Source organism: Pseudorca crassidens, chromosome 12, assembly GCF_039906515.1.
Source record: "Pseudorca crassidens isolate mPseCra1 chromosome 12, mPseCra1.hap1, whole genome shotgun sequence".
Taxonomy (NCBI): Eukaryota; Metazoa; Chordata; class Mammalia; order Artiodactyla; family Delphinidae; genus Pseudorca; species Pseudorca crassidens.
Genome location: NC_090307.1, coordinates 43,338,713 through 43,358,720, shown reverse-complemented (window position 1 = coordinate 43,358,720; position 20,008 = coordinate 43,338,713). Strand labels below are relative to the sequence as shown.

The 20,008-nt window shown below is 36.8% G+C and overlaps 1 protein-coding gene across 6 annotated transcripts in view; it reads right to left on the bottom strand.

The window, feature by feature from the left end:
- The window catches only part of NOL4 (nucleolar protein 4), a 394,425-nt gene that overhangs the window by 110,034 nt on the left and 264,383 nt on the right, over nt 1–20,008 (bottom strand). For all 6 annotated transcript variants that reach the window (XM_067699379.1, XM_067699374.1, XM_067699375.1 and 3 more), the window contains one exon: nt 291–470. In XM_067699379.1, the coding sequence (XP_067555480.1) occupies nt 291–470 (180 nt within the window). The remainder of the gene's footprint in view (nt 1–290; nt 471–20,008) is intronic.

Genomic DNA, 20,008 nt, shown 5'->3' with positions numbered 1-20,008 from the left:
ATGACGGGCAGACGCTTCCGAGGGATAAGCTGAGGCTCCCTTCATCCGCTAGGTAAACATGCATACTCACACAGCACAAGTGCAGTTTTCAGCTCACGTTTGGCTTTAAAATTCTAAACAAAACACAGCCATTCTGGTGTCTGGTTGGCTAAGAGTGTTTCATGTACTTTTTAAATCCTTCTGTAAATTAAACAAACATGTCTCTAAAGTAGCCACAGTTACCAACAAGCAACAACATGAAAGTGAAGTGGTAAAAAACTCAGCCATAATGGTAGGGTGGCAGGACTCACATTAAAAGCTTTCAGACGCTCGGCCTCAACGCCATCTGTCTCGTTAACTTTCTCAGAATCTTCGTGGTCATCGTGGTCATCTTCATCCTCATCTCCCCTGTTTAGGGACAGGTCCTCAGCACCTCGGTCTACACTCTCATTTTTGCCCGAGTCGTAGCTTGAATAGCTATGTGCAGGGGACTGAAAAGAAAATGGGAAATTGCTGCTTTGAAATTCCTTGCACAAGCTTATAAATTTTGTTTTATTTTTAATGTCAATCATTTCTCAAAAATCTGGTTTAAATAAGTTGATAATTCTAGAGCTGTGGCTATTTTAATTTAAATCAAAATTAGCTTAAATGAAATCAAATTAAAAATTCATTTTCTCAGTCACATTTCAAGTGCTTAATAGCCACAGAGTACATTTCTATAACTGCAGAAAGATTTATTGAATGTAGCTTTTTGAGAGCAATTACTGTTTCCATTCAATATACATATTCCAAAAAAAATCCAACCTGTACTCAGTTTTATAAAAGAATCACTGAATCACATATTCTTTGAACTAGAAATGACCTCAGAGCTTAGTCAGTCTAACTGCATTAGTATTCTTGAAACAGATAAGGAAACTGAGGGGTAGGTATATTTAATTGATTTGCCCAACAAGTACTATAGAAAATACTGATACTAGGACTGCTAGGAAAACATGCTTTAAAATCAGTTTATAATTTGTCTATGAGTCTAAAGATGGCATCTGATTTTGGTTTAGAAAAAAGCAACTAGGTTTCCTCCTAGCCATTTGTTAAGCTTAGTGCTTTGTAATTTACAAGAGAAGATGAATGCCAACCAAGACAATTTTCACAAACGTTGGTAATTGTGGCCAAGACCAACCATTGGTCCTGCTGTGGTAGCTTTTACTTGTTTGTTAGCCCAGCACCTGTTCCTTTCAGAATCATCCCCTGCTTTGCCAGGTCAAAGTGCCAATCCTATGGGCAACAACCTCCTCTCCCCTAGGCATGAGTGCCTTGACTTCACCTCCAAGTGAAGAAAGTGTGCCTGTAACTAAAATCAAGTTGAATCCAGCAGAGCTAAGCGGAATAGAAATAGACCTGATAACATCATTTGAGCATCTAGATTCAACTGTGCCTGAAATTAAATTAACGCATGGACCTTTCAGCTGTGTGATACTATATCCTCTCCATCTCCCCACTTTATATTTTTGCTTAAATCTGAATTTAGATCATTTGCAATGGAGCCTGGACTAGTACAGAAATCAATCATTACAAGGTCAAATTAATAACCCAAATTTCACATATGATGACTTAGATACCCAGGTGGCCCCAGCTAAATAGAAAACAATTCTGTAAACAAGAGCAGCTATCTTCAAATCTATCAACATAGTCTAATGCTTTTGAAAGCATTTAAAATGGGAAATTTTAAATCATCAGTGTTCAAAAATGCCTCCATACAATGATAACATATGTGTTGCATGCTTTGAGGATTGCACTAATATATTATTACTACATAGTCACAGGAGGGATAACAAAACTAGAATAGGTCACTGACATTAAAAGTGAAAAAAAGGCATATTTTTATAGTTCAGATCATTAACAAGGTGGAATTACCTAATCAAATATAAGGCAAATATTCCGTAAGTTTGAAAAATATACTATATATGCTTTTTAAATGGCATGTGCAATATTTTAAAGTGTTATAGTACACTTATCTGGATGCAAATATGCTGGGCTAATCTATTCTTTTTAGATATGATGTGAGACACAGGAGCCAGCCATCTGCTACTAACAGTACCACTATGGAACCACAAAGGATTTATGGTCCTAGTCACTCAAGGTAAAGAAAACCCATCACAGATCTGAGAATATTCAGGATCTAAATCTAGAGCATAATCAAAGTGTTTTTCTTCTATGATATAAACTGAAAGTTTTGTAACACTGAATTATGTTTCTCAGATGGAGTGTCATTTCTCACCTATCTCACTGTTGAAGAACTAACTAGCTTTCCAGGTCAATCAGATTAAGTTCAATTTCCACAAAGATTCCCACTTCTACCTCAGTCAACTTCAATCTTTCCCTCCACTGTGAACTCTTAATAGCCAATGGCACTGGACACAGAATTAAACACCACAACTGCTCTCTACTTTTCTTTTCATGTTAATATGCATTTTCCTTCAAGCTAGACTGAGATAGGAATCAACATATAGTCTTCCACCTTTTCCTTCACAGCATCTAAGAAAGGTTCTCTACAGAGTTGGCACTTCAGACTGTAGTTTTCCTTTTACTACAAAGGCTTTGGTCTTAAAATATTGGGGAGTGAAGATAAGCCACAGACTGAAAGAAAATCTTTGCAAAAGACACATCTGTAAAAGGACAGTTATCCCAAACCTACAAAGAACACTGAAGCTCAACAATAAGAAAACAACCTGATTAAAATATGGGCCAGAGACCTTAAGAGACACCTCACCTAAGGAGATATACAGATGGCAAACAGGCATATGAAAATATGCTCCACATCGTATATGATTGGGGAAATGCAAATTAAAGCAGCAGTATCACTACACACCTATTAAAATGGTCAAAATCTGGAACACTGACAACACTAAATGCTGGAGAGGATGTGAAGCAACAGAAACCCTCATGCATTGCTGGTAGGATGCAAAACAGTACTGCCACTTTGGAAGATAGTCTTGCTTTTTCTTCCGAAACTAAACATATTCATCGTATGATCCAGCAATTGTGTTCCTTGGTATTTACCCAAGGAATTAAAATTTTATCTCTACACAAAACCTGCACATTAATGTTTCTAGCAGCTTTATTCATAATTGCCAAAACCTGGAACCAAGACGTGCTTCAGTAGGTGAATGGGTAAATAAACTGTGGTTGACCAGATAATGGAATAATATTTAATACTAAAAGAAACGAGCTATCAAGCCATGAAAAGACACAGAAGAACCTTAAATACAAGTTACTAAGTGAAAGAAGCCAATGGAAAAGACTATATATTGTATGTTTTCAACTGTATGACATTCTAGAAAAGGCAAAACTAGGCGCAGTAAAAAGATCAGTGGTTGCCAGGGTTTAGGGGGTGGGGAGAGATGAATAGATGGAGCACGGAAGATTTTTAGGGCGATGAAAATACTATGTATGATACTATAGTGCTGCATACATGTCATTAAACATTTGTACAAATCCGTAAATGTACAATACCTTGAGTGAAACTTAATATAAACTATGGACTTTGGGTAATTATAATTCATCAGTTTAGGTTCATCAATTGTAACATGTGTACCACTCTGGTCAGCGATGCTGATAACAGAGAAACTAGGCATGTGTAAAGGGAAGTGGGAATATGGGAAATCCCTGTACCTTCCTCTCAATTTTGCTGTGAATCTATAACTGTTTTAAAAATAGTCCTTTTTAGGGCTTCCCTGGTGGAGCAGTGGTTGAGAATCTGCCTGCTAAGGCAGGGGACATAGGTTCGAGCCCTGGTCTGGGAGGATCCCACATGCCGTGGAGCAACTAGGCCCGTGAGCTACAACTACTGAGCCTGCGCGTCTGGAGCCTGTGCTCCGCAACAAGAGAGGCCGCGACAGTGAAAGGCCCGTGCACCGCGATGAAGAGTGACCCCCGCTTGCCACAACTAGAGAAAGCCCTCGCACAGAAACTAAGACCCAACACAGCAAAAATAAATAAATAAGTTAGTAAAACAAAAGACTAGTCTTTGCCAAAGAATGATGGAAGTTAAAAAAAAAATAGTCCTTTTTAACAAATGGGGGAATATGGGTATTGGGGTGATAATATAGAATTAGACAATAATAATTACTAGAGGCCTCCTAATAACCCACATAACATATGGCAGTCATTGCCTCATAAACCTGTGCCACCTCAATAAAACTTTGGATGATCATACCCTAAACAAGCCTCCCCTTCAGGAACAATTATTTTCATATTCCATGTGTAAATCCAAAATATCCAAATTAGATCTTAAAAAATACAAAGATAAAGAATCACAACTTATGCCCTATGGAAAATATATACCTGCTTATCCTCAAAACACAGGTGTTGGTTTATGGGGACAAGATTAGATTTTTGTCTTAGTTATATATTCCACTCATTCCTCTTGAGATAACATGCGACCGTCCTTAGCAAAGACCTTCTTGGAAATATATTGGCATTTTCCTTTTCCCACATTTCACACCTGAACAGAACTGCCAGCTCCAGACCTAGAAAAATTCTCACAGATAGGAAGCTTAACTTTACTTTTAAAGAAAGTTTGCTTACTCTGTGGTCAGAGAATTTCACCTCTTTGGTTAAATCTATTCATAATTATTTTATTCTTTTCGATGCAGTTGTAAATGGGATTGTTTTCTTAATTTCTCTTTCTGATAGTTCATTATTAATGCATAGAAATGCAACAGATTTCTATACATTGATTTTGTATCCTGCAACTTCACTGAATTCAGCAAGTTATTTTTTAAAATATCAGTTATTCATTACTGAATCTACTGGGCATTCTTAACATCATTAAAAGTGTGATTACCAGACACTGTGTGCCATTTGATATGATGCAAAATGATGCAAAACGAAGCATACAGCATAACTTAAGAAGCAAGCGCATGAAAAAAAGAAAAAAGCATTTGAATTGAATCAAACCTAAGTCTAGAAACAGTGGTTCTCAAAGTGTGCCTGTTAGATCAGAAGTAACTGCATCTCCTGGGAACTTATTAGAGATGCAAATTATTGACCTCCATCCCAGATCACCTGAATCAGACACTTTGGGGCTGGACCCAAAATCTGTGTTTTAACACAGCAGTCCCCAACCTTTTTGGCACCAGGGACCGGTTTCGTGGAAGACAATTTTTCCACGGACACTGGGGTCAGGGAGGGGATGGTTCAGGCAGTAATTCGAATGATGGGGAGCGGCAGATGAAGCTTCACTTGCTTGCCCGCTGCTCACCTCCTGCTGTGTGGCCAGTTCCTAACAGGCTGTGGACTGGTACTGGTATCTGGCCCGGCTGCTGGGGACCCCTGTTTTAACTTACCTTCCAGGGGGATTCTGATGCAGCTCAAGTTTGAGAACCACTATTCTGAAGCTAACTTCCATTTATAGGAAATAAGGCAGATAAAATAACAAGTTAAAAGACACAAGAGAAAGCAGACAGACAAATCCAAACTATGAGACATTGTGCAGGACAATTGACTTTGGTTCAGCAATATGTTAATGACACAGAAAAAAACCGTGATATATTAGAAGAGATTTAAAAGGTTTAATAAAATGAAATGTGTTGACTTTGTATCGTGATCCAAATAAACCCAATGCAAAAGATAATTTTGAGAAAATTGGGAAGATGTGACTATGGATGAGGTTATTAGGTAATAACATTGAATACTTTTTTACGTATTAGATTAGATGTAATGACCTAACATTTGTTTAAGTAAATGTTTATGTAAGAAAATGTCCACATTTGTTAGAGGCAGAAATTGAGGAATGAAGGGATGAAATGATGTGGATATCTGGGATCTACTTTTAAATACTGCAGGAAAGAAAACGAAAAAAGTGGAAAAAACTGTGGAAAATAAAAAAAATGTGGAAAGTCTTAACCACTGTTGAATTTGGGTGATGGGTATTAGTAGTTCTATGTATTATATTCTCTATTTTTAAATGACTTTAAACTTTCAAAATGAATTTTAAGATGTATAAATTTTGTAATTAGTTGTGGTTTTTTTTTTTTTTTTGCAGTACGCGGGCCTCTCACTGTTGTGGCCTCTCCCGTTGTGGAGCACAAGCTCCGGACGTGCAGGCTCAGTGGCCATGGCTCACAGGCCCAGCTGCTCCGCGGCATGTGGGATCTTCCCGGACCGGGGCACGAACCCGTGTCCCCTGCATCAGCAGGTGGACTCTCAACCACTGCGCCACCAGGGAAGCCCTGTAATTAGTTTTATATCTCCTCCATTTTGAATATTTTTACATGACAGTCATTTATTCAAAAACATTTAAAGAAGCACTACTTAATACTTAGAGCATTGTTCTAGGCTCATAGGATTGAATGGATCCAAATTTTTTGAGGTCTGAAAGTTATAAAGTTTGGAGAGGCAGTGCATTTGAAAAATTAGTTAGAAAAGTGAATATTTAATTAAAATGAGAAAAGATTCTAAAAAGCTTATAAATGCTACAACCATCACAAAATGTAGAAAAATAATATTTTAAAAATTAAATAACGCCCTGGCCCATCTCTATAATACTGTTTCCTTTCCACGTTTCTTGGCTGCATGCTCTTTGATTGCTTCTTCATATGACAATGATTTTGTATTATCATATTCTATAAAAAGAATAGAAAAATAATTCAGTCTTTACTTCAGCATATCTGATGGAAATGTATCTTTTATTGTTGATAGTTTCGAAACTTTCCTTTGCTCTTCAAATTAAATATTGCTAATATCATGCAAATTGTTACATTGTTTTCAGTTGGGGAAACCTTAATCAAGTTCCTTTAATATTTAGGGCATCTTAAGTTTTCTTGGGAAGTGACTGATGTCTGCATTAAAGTGACATTTATGAGTTTTATGTTTTCTTCATTGATATCAGTATCTTTTGTCAAATCCAATGTGAAATTTAAATCTTCTTCCAACTTGTTAATATAATTCATTTCTCTTCATTAAGTGTATTTTCCTTCCTCCCAAGGAAATACTGTCTTTAGTAAGACCTGGACATTTTCATTACAAGTCACTTACTAGTCAGTGTCAAAATGCTGATCGATTTCACTTCTTATTTTTGTTGATTTTTTTACACCCCATTACTATTTTTTTAAATGTCTTTATTGGAGTATAATTGCTTTACAATGGTGTGTTAGTTTCTGCTTTATAGCAAAGTGAATCAATATAAAGACAACAAAGCCTTTATATATTTCAAATTAAGGGTCTGTAATTTCTCACGTATTTTATTCAAAAGGTCCAAAAGAGGGCTTCCCTGGTGGCGCAGTGGTTGAGAGTCCACCTGCCGATGCAGGGGACACGGGTTCCTGCCCCGGTCCGGGAAGATCCCACATGCTGCAGAGCGGCTGGGCCTGTGAGCCATGGCTGCTGAGCCTGTGAGTCCGGAGCCTGTGCTCCGCAATGGGAGAGGCCACAACAGTGAGAGGCCCGCATACCGCAAAAAAAAAAAAAAAAAAAAAAAAAAAAGGTCCAAAAGATCTTGCCACATGGCAATTGAAATGTCATAATTCCACTGTGTGAAGTGTGCACAACATATCTCTGTATTATTACTTATGCATGTGAATTTGCAATTACACATTTGTATAACCAAGGATTGGTATTTGTTATTTTGTTTACTGGTTTACCATTATGTATATGATTTCCCAAGATTGAGATTAATTCTTCATAAGCAGTTTTGGATAAAGAAGTCACATTTGATACTTCATTTTGACATTTTCCAAGTGTTTGTCCAAAAATTAATAATTACTTTGGAGATTCTCATGAAATTTTAGTTATATGAAAGTCACTCCATTTCATAACATCTGAAAGGAAATCTCTCTCACTTAATAATTTAAAAAAACATAGCTACCTTTTTGGCTCTTCAAAATGATATTAAACCTTTTTTTCAAGCTTGTTCTTCAAGATATTAGTTGGCTAGCAGGTGGTTCTCTCATTTGGCATGCATCAGAATCACCCAAAGGATCTTTTCAAATATAGAGCACTGGACCCCATTCAGTAGGTCTGGAGTGGGGCCCAAGAATTTTGATTTCTAACAACTGCCCAGGTGATGCAGATGCTGCTAGTCTTCATCCATTTGAGCTGCTATAACAAAAATACTACAGATTGGGTGGCTTAAACAAAAACACTTATTTCTCACAGTTCTGGAGGCTGGGAAGTCCAAGATCAAGCAGCCATCAGATCTGATGACTGATGAGAACCTGATTCCTGGTTCACAGGTTACAAAATTTGTCAACAAGAAAAATAAGATTATGGTTAACTGTTTAATGTCTAATCAAAGCATAATTGTCAAAAAATTTTAAATAAATGCAAATAATATTAAACTAAATAATGGATATTCATTAAATATCTAAATCATTTCCAATTAAGATAATATAGTGAAACATTAAATGCTAAACATAAGTCTATCTACTTATGGTTTTTAAATTTTTACAGAGAGACAAAAAATACTTGGGTTTATTAACAAAATGGCCTGTCACATTAAAAATTGTACTATAGGGCTTCCCTAGTGGCGCAGTTGTTGAGAGTCTGCCTGCCAATGCAGGGGACACGGGTTCGTGCCCCGGTCAGGGAAGATCCCACATGCCGCGGAGCAGCTGGGCCCATGAGCCATGGCTGCTGAGCCTGTGCGTCCAGGGCCTGTGCTCCGCAACGGGAGAGGCCACAACAGTGAGAGGCCCACGTACCGCAAAAAAAAAAAAAAAAAAAAATTGTACTATAAAAACATCTCTCTAAAAACTGTAAGTTTTTATAATTATGTATTAATAAATTTGGTAACCCACAATGTAATGCTAATATATAATAGTTCACAATTGCCTACTACCTAGTTTTCACTGGAAAATAAAGATTACTAATAGTAAAAAGTTTATTGTGCACACACCAAAAAGACAGTTCTTGAACTGAGAACACTCAAACTAAAACATGGAATGAGGCTCAGGGGGATATTGTTACAAGGCATCTTATATAGTAGGGAGGCAGTGATTATTTATTCTTCGCAGTGGTTATAATATTAGAATTTTCCTTTTTAAAAAATATTTTTAAAGATCCCACGACATGTGGGATCTTAGTTGCCCAACCAGGGATCAAACATGTGCCCCCTGCGGTAGAAGCACGTAGTTCTAACCACTGGATTGCCAGGGAAGTCCCTAGAATTTTCTTAAATGATAATGGTAGGGACTCAGTTAATTGTTACCTCATTTCAATTTTGGGTAACAGTTTAAGTTTTGCTTATGGTTTTTCAGAGACACAAGTAAGAAATGACCCAGGTCAAGTCAGTCTCGCAAAATAAGCTAAATTAAGTTTTGCTTGTATGACTAAAGTGGTCTTGTCTGCTCAGGAAATTTTCAAGATTGGTTCCACTTTATTTTATTTTTTTATATTAATGAGATAGTGTGCATTCTCTTTTTATAATTTATCTTTGAAATCTAGCATGTTTTACACTTACAGCCCATCTCAGACTAGTCATATTTCAAGTGTTCAATAGCCACATATTCTACATTTGTATATATTGTAAAATGATCACCAAACACTACCAACTACAGAGGAACTATTTTCATAAGACACAGAATCTTTGTTTCCTAGGCAGATTACATTAAAGGTAAAGATAAACCTTTTATAATCTTTTATTAAAAGCAGACCAATAATCTAAGAATTTTTGTGCTTTTTAACAGACAGAAAATTAAATCCTAGTTTTGAACTCTTTTTAAAAACACTTATAAATAAACCTATTCAATTTTAGCCAGCTTTGAACTCACACATAAAGCTTCTTTTCTACAAATTTCTGTACCTTTCTATATCCATTCAGCTTTTGTCCTATCATTTTTTTTTTTTTGCTTTCTTATTCTGCAACAATCATTTTAGTTAGGAAAAAATTACTTTTTGTCCCTTACCAAAACAAAAAAGCAAAAAAATCCCAAAACCCAATATACAAGAACAAAAAAAACCCCACCAAAAACCCAAAACCAAGCAAAAAAATGGCCTTCATACCTTACCTTATCCAAAAAACACATTCTATCTTCCTTACTTCCTTTTCATATACAGTTGTTTTTTTACCCGTATTATTACTATTAGTTTTATTTTACATATTGATTATAAATTTTAATTACTAGTACCACTGTTACATGGTGAGTCAGAAGTAGAAAAGGCAGTGATCTCTCTTGCTATTCTAAACATAAAACTTTTTATTCTGATGAATATAATTTAATTTATTCATGATAGGAAGTCATCTATAAGAAGCAATTTTTCTGAGGATGGAGGGTCTTAGAAATATGCATTGAAATCATACTGAGAGATTAAACACTAAACAGATAACAAATTATCTTAGGTATTAACGCACATTTCCAAGCACAAAATCTGAAGGAGTGAGGGTAGGGAAGAGAGTATAAGCCATCATTCTAAAACGGGTTTCGAACAACTGATTCTCATATTTTTTTCCTGGAACATGTGCCTAGGGTGCCAATGGTTACTGAAGTTTCTCTAATTGAAAAAATAATTGCACCATCACTCTGCTTATTCCACTTAGAAAGAGAAGCTGTAAGTCAAAAGTAGCACATTTTATTTGAAGTTACTATATACTTCAATGTGAAGCAATTGCTCCTGAGAGAATCTGATATGTATTTTAACCAATTTTTCAAGGTTTTTATTTTTATTTACAAATGATGACAGAAATATGTGCTAGGAATGACATTTCAGGTTTCTTTCAACCTGAAGCTTAAATGATTATACCACTTTTAAGAGGAAGAATCCAACAAACTGTATGTTCTTGAAGTTTCTAGAGATAGATGTCAGGGATACTGCTTTTATCTTTCATTACAAGGTGAGAATATAATCACATTACAGAAGTCTTTTGACCTGATAAGTAAAGATGTGAATCCCTGGTTTAACTCTTCTTTTAAAGGTTCAAACACAACTACTTAAATTATTAACTTATCACCCTAAAGGAGAAATCCCCAAAGGGCAAAATTTATCTTCCAATATCCCACTTCAGTCCTACAATTAAAATGACAAATGGTAAATGTAGGTATCATATCTCAGAACATCTAATGTAAATAATAATTAGATTTTGTTAGGTACTTTTAAAAAAATGAACAATGTTATATATGCTATTAATGTATTTTCCCCCAAACCCTAAATTTACTGTAATACTATCTCATATGTCTTTAGAAGAACATATTTTTCTTCTCAGAGTTCAAATTTAGGTGAAAGTGAGCCTTGGAAGTGAACTGAACTCCCAATCATTAATACTATCACCGACAATTCAAATGATTATAATACTGTAGTGGTTTTAAGGCACTATTACTGTTTTTATTTACAAGAGAGTGGGGTTATATAAATATTTTCACAATATTTGGTAATAATTTCACCATCCTAGGCTTTAGACAATAAAAAAACAATTGATACGACAAAATTGCCAAGCCTGATATCTATTTTAAAATCCTTTTAACTTGCATATTAAATATTTAATCTTGTTTCATTTGTCTTACTTTAAAAATAAGTATTAGTAGTAAGTGACAGCAATATCATCATCAATAATAGCAATGATAATAATAACCACATGTGGTTAGTGGCTGCTATATTAGACAGCACAGACCTTTACTGATGACCTTAAAAGAAACGTGAGTCTTTGTCTAGGGGAGAAACTCTAAATAAGATACGATTCTGTCAGAGCATCCCAGAAATCTTAGCACTGAGGACAAAATTCATTTGAATTCTTGGAATTATATGTCAGCTTTAGATCTGTTCATAGCAGTAGACTTCACTGAATGTTATCCAAATCCATATATATATGTATGTATATATAACATATATAAACATATATACTTCAATTATATCTATATATTTCAATTATTTATATAATTTTCAGATCTCACAGGAATATGAGACTGTTTTCCTTTGATATTTACTTCTGAAGGGAGGTGTCTGGGAAATGGCCAACTACAGAACAACAATATGTAATGCACATGAACTTTTACATTACAAATGTAAAATCTGAAAAGTGAGACTCAAATAGACATCATAGCATGTTTGTTCTTAGGTCGCTGGGACAAAATTAAAAACAAAATCAACCCTGCATTCCCTGTTGCATGTAAAATCATTAGAAGAAGAGGGCAAGAAGACCATGATAACTAGTAAATGAGAGTATTATTTATCAGTTATCTTATCAACCTCTCAGGTTTATTCATGCTTAAACAACATACCAGACACAATCTTATCCTTTAAAATTGTAAATGAAATTATCTGTAGACCTATTTAACCCATCCATTAAATGCCCTAACCATATTATCTGACTCCATGTCTACTTAATTATACAATAATATACTACCTATTTAAAAAGTCTTGAATTATGAAATTAAAAATTATTATTTACATGTTTGTAATCTTTTATTTAAAAGCCTTGGTCCTAGATATGTTTGGAACTTAGAATTTGTTTGGATTTAGATAGAGCATGCAGAGCATAAACTATATAGTTTGAAATATCTCAGAAGCACACTATAACATATATTAATGTTTCTCCACAAAATCATATGAATATGTATACTAAATTAGATAAACAAAGACCATAAATAGCTTCATGCCAATTCACATCAGATTTTGCCAAAAATGAGTGTGCCACAAATTTATGTTAAAAAACTTTATTTCTGAGAGCCCTTTGGTTTTTGAATTGTGGAAAAGGAACTGTGGGTTCATAATATAATGAAATCTTAAGTGTTTAAACTAGATACTATTTCTAAGCTGCCTGTTCATGAAACAGCTTTAATAAATTATAATTATTTAAATACCTCAAAAACCAGACCCAAACATGGCAGGGATGTTGGCATTATAAGACTATTAATTTAAAACAACTATGATTAATATGCGAAGGACTCTAATGGAAAAAGTAGATAACATGCAAGAAGAGATCAATAACATAAGCAGAGAGGTGATTTCCAAGAAAGAATATAAAACAGAAGTGATAGACCAGAGGACCTTCAAGACGGCGGAGGAGTAAGACGTAATGATCACCTGCCTCCCCACAAATATATCAAAACTACACCTATGTGTGGAACAGCTCCTAGAAAACACCTACTGAATGCTGGCAGAAGACCTCAGACTTCCCAAAAGGCAAGAAACTCCCCACGTACCTGGGTATAGCAAAAGAAAAAAGAAAAAACAGACAAAAGAATAGGGACGGAACCTGCACCTCTGGGAGGGAGCTGTGAAGGAGGAAAAGTTTCAATACACTAGGAAGCCCCTTCACTGGATGAGATGGGGCAGGGGGAAGCTTCAGAGCCACAGAGGACAGCACAGCAACAGGCGTGCAGAGGGCAAAGTGGAGAGATTCCCGCACAGAGGATCCCTGTTGACCATCACTCACCGGCCTGAGAGGCTTGTCTGCTCACCAGCTGGGGGGTGGGGTTGGGGGCTGGGAGCTGAGGCTGGGGGCTTCAAACGTCAGATCCCAGGGAGAGAACTGGGGTTGGCTGTGTGAACACAGCCTGAAGGGGCTAGTGCAACACAGCTGGCCGGGAGGGAATCCAGGAAAAGGTCTGGAACTGCCTAAGATCAAGAGACCATTGTTTCAGGGTGCACGAGGAGAGGAGATTCACAGCACTCCCTAAACGAGCTTCAGAGATGGGTGCGAGCCGCAGCTATCAGCACAGACACCAGAGTCTGACATGAAATGCTAACACTGCTGCTGCAGCCATCAAAAATCCTGTGCATAAGCACAGGTCACTATCCACACCTCTGCTCCTGGGAGCCTGTGCAGCACACCACTGCCAGGATCCCGTGATCCAGGGACAACTTCCCCAGGAGAACGCATGGTGTGCCTCAGGCTGTTGCAACGTCACTCAAGCCTCTGCCACCGCAGGCTCACTCTGCATTCCGTACCCCTCCCTCCCCCCTGGCCTGAGTGAGCCAGAGCCCCCTAATCAGCCGCTCCATTAACCACCTCCTGTCTGAGCGACGAACAGATGTCAGAGGGAGACCTACATGCAGAGGCAGGACCAAATCCAAAGCTGAACCCCAGGAGCTGTGAGAACAAAGAAGAGAAAGGGAAACTTCTCCCAGCAGCCTCAGGAGAAGCTGATTGAATCTCCACAATCAACCTGATGTATGCTGCATCTGTGGAATACCTGAATAGACGACGTATCATCCCAAAATTGAGGCAGTGGACTTTGGGAGCAAATGTAGACTTTGGGTTTGATGTATGCAACTGACTAGTTTCTGATTTATATGTTTATCTTAGTTTAGTTTTTAGCGCTTGTTATCACTGGTGGATTTGTTTATTAGTTTGGTTGCTCTCTTCTTGTTTTTTACTTTTTTTATTTTAACATTTTTTTTAAAAAATTATTTTAATAACTTTCTTTTCTTTTCTTTCTTCCTTTCCTTTTTTATCCACCCTTTTCTTCTGAGCCGTGTGGCTGACAGGGTCTTGGTACTCCGGCTGGGTGTCAGGCCAGAGCCTCTGAGGTGGGAGAGTCGAGTTCAGGACATTGGATCACCAGAGACCTCCTGGCTTCACATAATACCAATCATCTAGAAGTCCTCCAGAGATCTCTAACTCAATGCTAAGACCCAGATCCACTCAACAACCAGCAAGTTCCAGTACCGTACACCCTACACCAATCAACTAGCAAGACAGGAACACAACACCATCCATTAGCAGAGAGGCTACCTAAAATCAAACTAAGTTCACAGATACCCCAAAACACACCACTGGACACGGTCCTGCCCAGCAGAAAGACAAGATCCAGCCTCATCCACCAGAACAGAGGCATCAGTCCCCTCCACCAGGAAGCCTACAAAATCCACTAAACCAACCTTAGCCACTGGCGGCAGCCACCAAAAACAATGGGACCTATGAACCTGCAGACTGTGAAAAGGAGACCCCAAACACAGTAAGTTAAGAAAATAAGAAGACAGAGAAATACACAGCAGATGAAGGAGCAAGGTAAAAACCACCAGGCCAAACATATGAAGAGGAAATAGGCAGTCTACCTGAAAAAGAATTCAGAATAATGATAGTAAAGATGATCCAAAATATTGGAGACAGAATGGAGAAAATAAAAGAAACATTTAACAAGGACCTAGAAGAACTAAAGAGCAAACAACGATAAACAACACAATAAATGAAATTAAAATTCTTTAGAAGGAATCAATAGCAGAATAACTGAGGCAGAAAAAAAGATAAGTGACCTGGAAGATAAAATAGTGGAAATAACTACCTCAGTGCAGAATAAAGAATGAAAAGAATTGAGGACAGTCTCAGAGACATCTGGAACAACATTAAACACACCAATATTCGAATTATAGGGTTCTCAGAAGAAGAAGAGAAAAAGAAAGGGACTGAGAAAATATTTGAAGAGATTATAGTTGAAAACTTCCCACTATTCATCTCTTATAAAAATAAAATACAGTGTGTGTGTGTGAGGAAAAAAAAAAAAAGAAAAGAAAACTTCCCTAATATGGGGAAGGAAATAGTCAATGAAGTCCACAAAGTGCAGAGAGTCCCACACAGGATAAATCCAAGGAGAAGCAAGCCAAGACACATAAATCAAACTATCAAAAATTAAATACAAAGAAAAAATATTAAAAGCAGCAAGGGAAAAGCAACAAGTAACATACAAGGGAATCCCCATAAGGTTAATAGCTGATCTTTCAGCAGAAACTCTGCAAGCCAGAAGGGTGTGGCAGAACATATTTAAGGTGATGAAAGGGAAAAACCTACAACCAAGATTTCTCTAACCAGCCAGAATCTCATTCAGATTCGACAGAGAAATTAAAACCATTACAGACAAGCAGAGGCTAAGAGGATTCAGCAGCACCAAACCAGCTTTACAACAAATGCTAAAGGAACTTCTCTAGGCAGGAAACACAACAGAAGGAAAAGACCCACAAAAACAAATCCAAAACAATTAAGAAAATGGGAATAGGGACATATATATCGATAATTACCTTAAATGTAAATGGATTAAATGCTCCAACCAAAAGACACAGTTTCGCTGAATGGATACAAAAACAAGACCCATATATATGCTGTCCATAGGAGACCCACTTCAGACCTAGGGACACATACAGACTTGAAAGTGAGGGGCTGGAAAAAGATATTCCATGCAAATGGAAATCAAAAGAAAGCTGGAGTAGCAATTCTCATATCAGACAAAACAGACTTTAAAATAAAGACTATTATAAGAGACAAAGAAGGACACTACATAATGATCAAGGGATCAGTCCAAGAAGAAGATATAAGAAGTGTAAATATTTATGCACCCAACATAGGAGCACCTCAACACATAAGGCAAATGCTAACAGCCATAAAAAGGGAAATTGACAATAAGACAATCATAGTAGGGGACTTCAACACCCCACTTTCACCAATGGACAGATCATCCAAACTGAAAATAAATAAGGAAACACAAGCTTTAAATGATACATTAAACAAGATAGACTTGATATTTATAGGACATTCCATGCAAAAACAACAGAATACATTTTCTTCTCAAGCGCTCATGGAACATTCTCCAGGATAGGTCATATTTTGGGTCACAAATCAAGTCTTGGTAAAGTTAAGAAAATTGAAATCATATAAAGTATCTTTTCTAACCACAATGCTATTAGACTAGATATCAAATACAGGAAAAAAAACTGTAAAAAATACAAACACATGGAAGCTAAAAAATGCACTACTAAATAGCCAAGAGATCACTGAAGAAATCAAAGAGGAAATAAAAAAATACCTAGTAACAAATGACAATGAAAACACAATGGCCCAAAATCTATGTGATACAGCAAAAGCAGTTCTAAGAGGGAAATTTATAGCAGTACAAGCCTACCCCAAGAAACAAGAAAAATCTCAAATCAACAACCTAACCTTACACCTAAAGCAATTAGAGAAAGAAGAACAAAAAATCCCCAAAGTTATCAGAAGGAAAGATATCATAAAGACCAGATCACAAATAAATGAAAAAGAAATGAAGGAAATGATAGCAAAGATCAATAAAACTACAAGCTGGTTCTTTGAGAAGATAAACAAAATTGATAAACCATTAGCCAGACTCATCAAGAAAAAAAAAAGGGGAGAAGATTCAAATCAACAGAATTAGAAATGAAAAAGGAGACGTAACAACTGACACTGCTGAAACACAAAGGATCATGAGAGATTACTACAAACAACTATATGCCACTAAAATGGACAACTGGAAGTAATGAATGAATTCTTTGAAAAGCAAAATGTTCTAAGACCAAACCAGGAAGAAATAGAAAATATAAACAGACCAATCACAAACACTAAAATTGAAACTGTGATTAAAAATCTTCTGAGAAACAAAAGCACAGGACCAGATGGTTTCACAGTCAAATGCTATCGATCATTTAGAGAATAGCTAAAACCTATCCTTCTCAAACTCTTCCAATATATAACAGAGGAAGGAACACTCCCAAATTCATTCTATGAGGCCACCATCACCCCGATACCAAAACCAGAAAAAGGTGTCACAGAACAAGAAAACTACAGGCCAATTTCACTGAGGAACACAGATGCAAAAATCCACAACAAAATACTAGCAAACAGAATCCAGCAGCACATTAAAAGGATCACACACCACGATCACGTTGGGTTTAACCCAGGAATGCGAGGATTCTTCAATATGTACAAATAAATCAATGTGATAAACCATATTAACAAATTGAGAATAAAAACCATATGATAGGGCTTCCCTGGTGGCGCAGTGGTTGAGAGTCCGCCTGCCGATGTAGGGGACACGGGTTCGTGCCCTGGTCTGGGAAGATTCCACATGCCAGAGCGGCTGGGCCCGTGAGCCATGGCCACTGAGCCTGCGCATCTGGAGCCTGTGCTCTGGAACGGGAGAGGCCACAACAGTGAGAGGCCCGCGTACCACAAAAAAAAAAAAAAATATATATATATATATATATATATATATGATAATGTGAATAGATGAGGAAAAAGCTTTTGACAAAATTCAACACCCACTTATGATAAAAACTCTCCAGAAAGTAGGCACAGAGGGAACTTACCTCAATATAAGAAAGGTCATATATGACAAATCCACAGCAAACATCATTCTCAGTGGTGAAAAACTGAAACCTTTTCCACCAAGTTCAGCAACAACACAAGGTTGCCCACTCTTACCACAATTTTTCAACATAGTTTTGGAAGTTTTACCCACGGCAAACAGAGAAGAAAAAGAAATAAAAGGAATCCAAATTGGAAAAGAAGAAGTAAAACTGTCACTGTTTGCAGATGACATGATACTATACATAGAGAATCCTAAAGATGCTACCAGAAAACTACTAGAACTAATCAACGAATTAGGTAAAATAGCAGGATACAAAATTAAGGCACAGAAATATCTTGCAGTCCTATATACTAATGATGAAAAATCTGAAAGAGAAACTAAGGAAACACTTCCATTTACCACTGAAACAAAAAGAATATAATGCCTAGGAATAAACCTACCTAAGGAGACAAAAGACCTGTATGCAGAAAACTATAAGACACTGATGAAAGAAATTAAAGATGATACAAACAGGTGGAGAGATATACCATGTTCTTGGATTGGAAGAATCAACATGGTGAAAATGACTATACTACACAAAGCAAGCTACAGATTCACTGCAATCCCTATCACACTACCAATGGCATTTTTCACAGAACTAGAACAACGAATTTCACAAGTTTTATGGAAACACAAAAGACCCCAAATAGTCAAAGCAATTTTGAGAAAGAAAAACGGAGCTGAAGGAATCAGGCTCCCTGAGTTCAGACTACACTACAAAGTTACAGTAATCAAGACAATATGGTACTGACACAAAAATAGAAATATAGATCAATGGAACAGGATGGAAAGCCCGGAGATAAACCCACACACATATGGTCACCTTGTCTTTGATAAAGGTGGCAAGAATATACAATGGAGAAAAGACAGCCTCTTCCATACGTGGTGCTGGGAAAACGGGACAGCTACATGTAGAAGAATGTGATTAGAACACTCCCTAACACCATAGACAAAAATAAACTCAAAATGGATTCAAGACCTAAATGTAAGGCCAGACCCTATAAAAGTCTTAGAGGAAAACATAGGCAGAACACTCTATGACATAAATCACAGCAAGATCCTTTTTGACCACCACCTAGCGAAATGCTAATAAAAACAAAAATAAACAAATGGGATCCAATGAAACTTAAGAGCTTTTGCACAGCAAGGGAAACTATAAACAAGACCAAAAGACAACCCTAAGAATGGGAGAAAATATGTGCAAATGAAGCAACTGACAAAGGATTAATCTCCAAAATTTACAAGCAGCTCATGCCCCTCAATATCAAACAAACAAACAACCCAATCCAAAAATGGGCAGAAGACCTTAATAGACATTTCTCCAAAGATTTACAGATTGACAACAAACACATGAAAAGATGCTCAACATCACTAATCATTAGAGAAATGCAAATCAAAGCTACAATGAGGTACCACCTCACACTGGTTAGAATGGCCATCATCAAAAAATCTACAAGCAAGAGATGCTGGAGAGGGTGTGGCGAAAAGGGAACACTCTTGCACTGTTGGTGGGAATGTAAATTGATACAGCCACTATGGAGAACAGTATGGAGGTTCCTTAAAGAACTAAAAATAGAACTACCATATGACCCAGGAATCCCACTACTGGGCATATACCCTGAGGAAACCATAATTCAAAAAGAGTCACGTACCAAAATGTTCATTACAGCACTATTTACAATAGCCAGGGCATGGAAGCAACCTAAGTGTCCATCAACAGATGAATGGATAAAGGGGATGTGGCATATATATACAATGGAATATTACTCGGCCATAAAAAGAAACAAAATTGAGCTATCTGCTGTGAGGTGGATGTATCTATAGTCTGTCATACAGAGTGAAGTAAGTTAAAAAGAGAAAAAAAATACCTTACGCTAACACATATATATGGAATCTAGAAAAAGAATGGTTCTGAAGAACCTAGGGGCAGGACAGGAATAAAGATGCAGATGTAGAGAATG